General features: G+C 42.6%; 1 protein-coding gene and 1 long non-coding RNA gene across 2 annotated transcripts in view; one reads left to right on the top strand and one right to left on the bottom strand.

Moving 5' to 3' along the window:
• Nucleotides 1-2,500, bottom strand: part of LOC138972959 (uncharacterized) — a 281,386-nt gene that overhangs the window by 113,096 nt on the left and 165,790 nt on the right. The window lies entirely within an intron of this gene.
• The window catches only part of LOC138972209 (uncharacterized), a 33,114-nt gene that overhangs the window by 30,316 nt on the left and 298 nt on the right, over nucleotides 1-2,500 (top strand). Inside the window, exons 5-9 of the mRNA XM_070344947.1 lie at nucleotides 601-613; nucleotides 1,255-1,316; nucleotides 1,722-1,913; nucleotides 2,093-2,146; nucleotides 2,476-2,500. The exon at nucleotides 2,476-2,500 is cut by the window's right edge and continues 298 nt beyond it. Of these exons, the coding sequence (XP_070201048.1) occupies nucleotides 601-613; nucleotides 1,255-1,316; nucleotides 1,722-1,913; nucleotides 2,093-2,146; nucleotides 2,476-2,500 (346 nt within the window). The remainder of the gene's footprint in view (nucleotides 1-600; nucleotides 614-1,254; nucleotides 1,317-1,721; nucleotides 1,914-2,092; nucleotides 2,147-2,475) is intronic.

Genomic DNA, 2,500 nt, shown 5'->3' on the forward strand with positions numbered 1-2,500 from the left:
GGCTTAAAAATTAATTAATGACTTTGGTCATTAAAAATCTGAAAATTGTAAAAAAAATTAAAAATTTATAAAACGATCCAAATTTACGTTTATCTTATTCTCCATCATTTGCTGATTCCAAAAACATATCAATATGTTATATTTGGATTAAAAACAAGCTCTGAAAATTAAATATATAAAAATTATTATCAAATTTTTTTTTTCGAAATCAATTTAAAAACACTTTCATCGTATTCCTTGTCGGTTCCTGATTCCAAAAATATATAGATATGATATGTTTGGATTAAAAACACGCTCAGAAAGTTAAAACGAAGAGAGGTACAGAAAAGCGTGCTATCCTTCTTAGCGCAACGAATACCCCGCTCTTCTTGTCAATTCCACGGGCACTGCCTTTGCCACGGGCGGTGGAGTGACGATGCTACGAGTATACGGTCTTGCTGCGTTCAGTTTCATTCTGTGAGTTCGACAGCTACTTGACTAAATATTGTATTTTCGCCTTACGCGACTTGTTATGATTGTGTGTTTGTAAAGAGCTATTTCTGCGTGTTTGACATGTGTGTGCATAACATTGTTTCTTTATGGTTTGTGTTCTCTTTTCAGAAATCAAGAACAGGTATGAACAATGTATCTCTGTCTCTCTGTCTCCCTCTCTTTCTTTCTATCTATCTTTCTCTTTCTCTGTCTCTGTCTGCCTGTATGTCTGTCTGTCTGGATGTCTGTCTGTATGTTTGTTTGTCTGTATGTTCGTTTGTCTGGTTTTTTTCTCTCTCTCTCTCTCTCTCTCTCTCTCTGTCTCTCTCTGTCTCTCTGTCTCCCTCTCTCTGTCTCTGTCTCTCTCTATCTGTCTCTGTCTCTGTCTCTCTCTGTCTGTCTCTCTCTCTGTCTCTGTCTCTCTCTATCACTCCTCTCTCTCTCTCCTCTCTCTCTCTCTCTCTCTTTCTCTCTATCACCCCTCTCTCTCTCCTCTCTCTCTCTCTCTCTCTCTCTCTCTCTCTCTCTCTCTCTCTCTCTCTCTCTCTCTCTCTCTCTCTCTCTCTCTCTCTCTCGCATGATCTAACCTGTATTGAGGATATGGAACTCTCTGCGTGGTAACAACATTGTTGAAGCGATCTGATCGCTTTTTTTCAAGTTATATTCCCTTTCAGTGTCATAATTATGTTCTAAATATGCCCCATTGATAATATAATGAAGAGGGACGACATGCAGGTCAACGCCTTATTAGCTCCGTGTTGATTTGTGTGACGTTTGTTGCAGGTCGTCATCTACGGGCATCACGCGAACTGAGCCAAGACCTGCACATCCCCGAATGTACCCTGGTATGTCATGAACCCAACTGTCAGGGCTGAAACTGGTGTATGCGGGGAATGGGCTTCCAGAACCAGGCAGAGTTTAAGAAGGTCGAAGAGCTATCCCCCAAATGCTGTCGAAATGGCACATGATAAATTAGCAGTTTGGGTCTCTCTGGGTAAGGGGGGGGGGGGTGTTCCGCAAATCAGGACAAACTCCCACCTACGACTACCACTACTATTATGCGCATTGCTTCTACTGCTGTTGTTATGAGTCAACGTACGTATTCAAATCAATACCAAACCGATAAGTAAAGCTATCAATGAGCCAGTCTTAAATCTTGTTACTAGCGCTCTGCATCACTTGTGCAAGATCAATAAATCAATCAGTCAATCAATGAATCAATCAATAATTCAATGAATTCAAACTTCCAGCCTTATTCAACAAGGACCTGTACGGGGGATCCAACGTGAGCCTGATGATCAGCAATGACATGTACGTGGAGGGACCGTGGAATGCACCACGTGATGTGTCACGTGCCAGGAGGCCGCTCCCAGCGCCGCCTGGTGGTAGCAACATGACACTGACTGACAGGGCGGGTGACGGATGTTCTTCTTCCGTGTGTGGTGAGTGCATTGTTTGATTAATGTCACCATGTACGGCTGTTGCTATTTGTGTAATGTTGTTGCTGTTGTAAATGTTGTTGTGTATGCAGTTGTTGTTGTTGTTGTTGTTGTTGTTGTGTTAGTGATCTGGACTGCGATTGAATATGCCATGTGATTGGTATTGACTTGTTTTATTTCAGAGAAAGAAGGAGACTATGCCGAGATCAACAGTTTGCTCGGAGACAGCAAACAAGGTGGGTTTGCTTCATTCTTATGTACCCCTGGATCCACAGTGTGTGTGTGTGTGTGTATATATGTGTGTGTGTGTGTGTGTGTGTATGTGTGTGTGTGTATGTGTATGTGTGTGTGTGTGTGTGTGTGTGTGTGTATGTGTGTGTGTATGTGTGTGTGTGTGTGTATGTGTGTGTGTGTGTGTGTGTGTGTGTGTGTGCGCGTTTGTGAATGTGTGTGTGTGTGTGTGTGTGTCTGTGTGTCTGTGTGTGTTGGGCTGGTTTCTCGTTCTGTGAATGGTTCACCTTAACACTGCTCCGCAACTAAATTTGAGCTGTCTACTTTCTAACAGGTGCATGCGGGGGTCAAAACACGTA

The sequence above is a fragment of the Littorina saxatilis genome, linkage group LG8, assembly GCF_037325665.1.
Source record: "Littorina saxatilis isolate snail1 linkage group LG8, US_GU_Lsax_2.0, whole genome shotgun sequence".
Lineage (NCBI taxonomy): Eukaryota > Metazoa > Mollusca > Gastropoda > Littorinimorpha > Littorinidae > Littorina > Littorina saxatilis.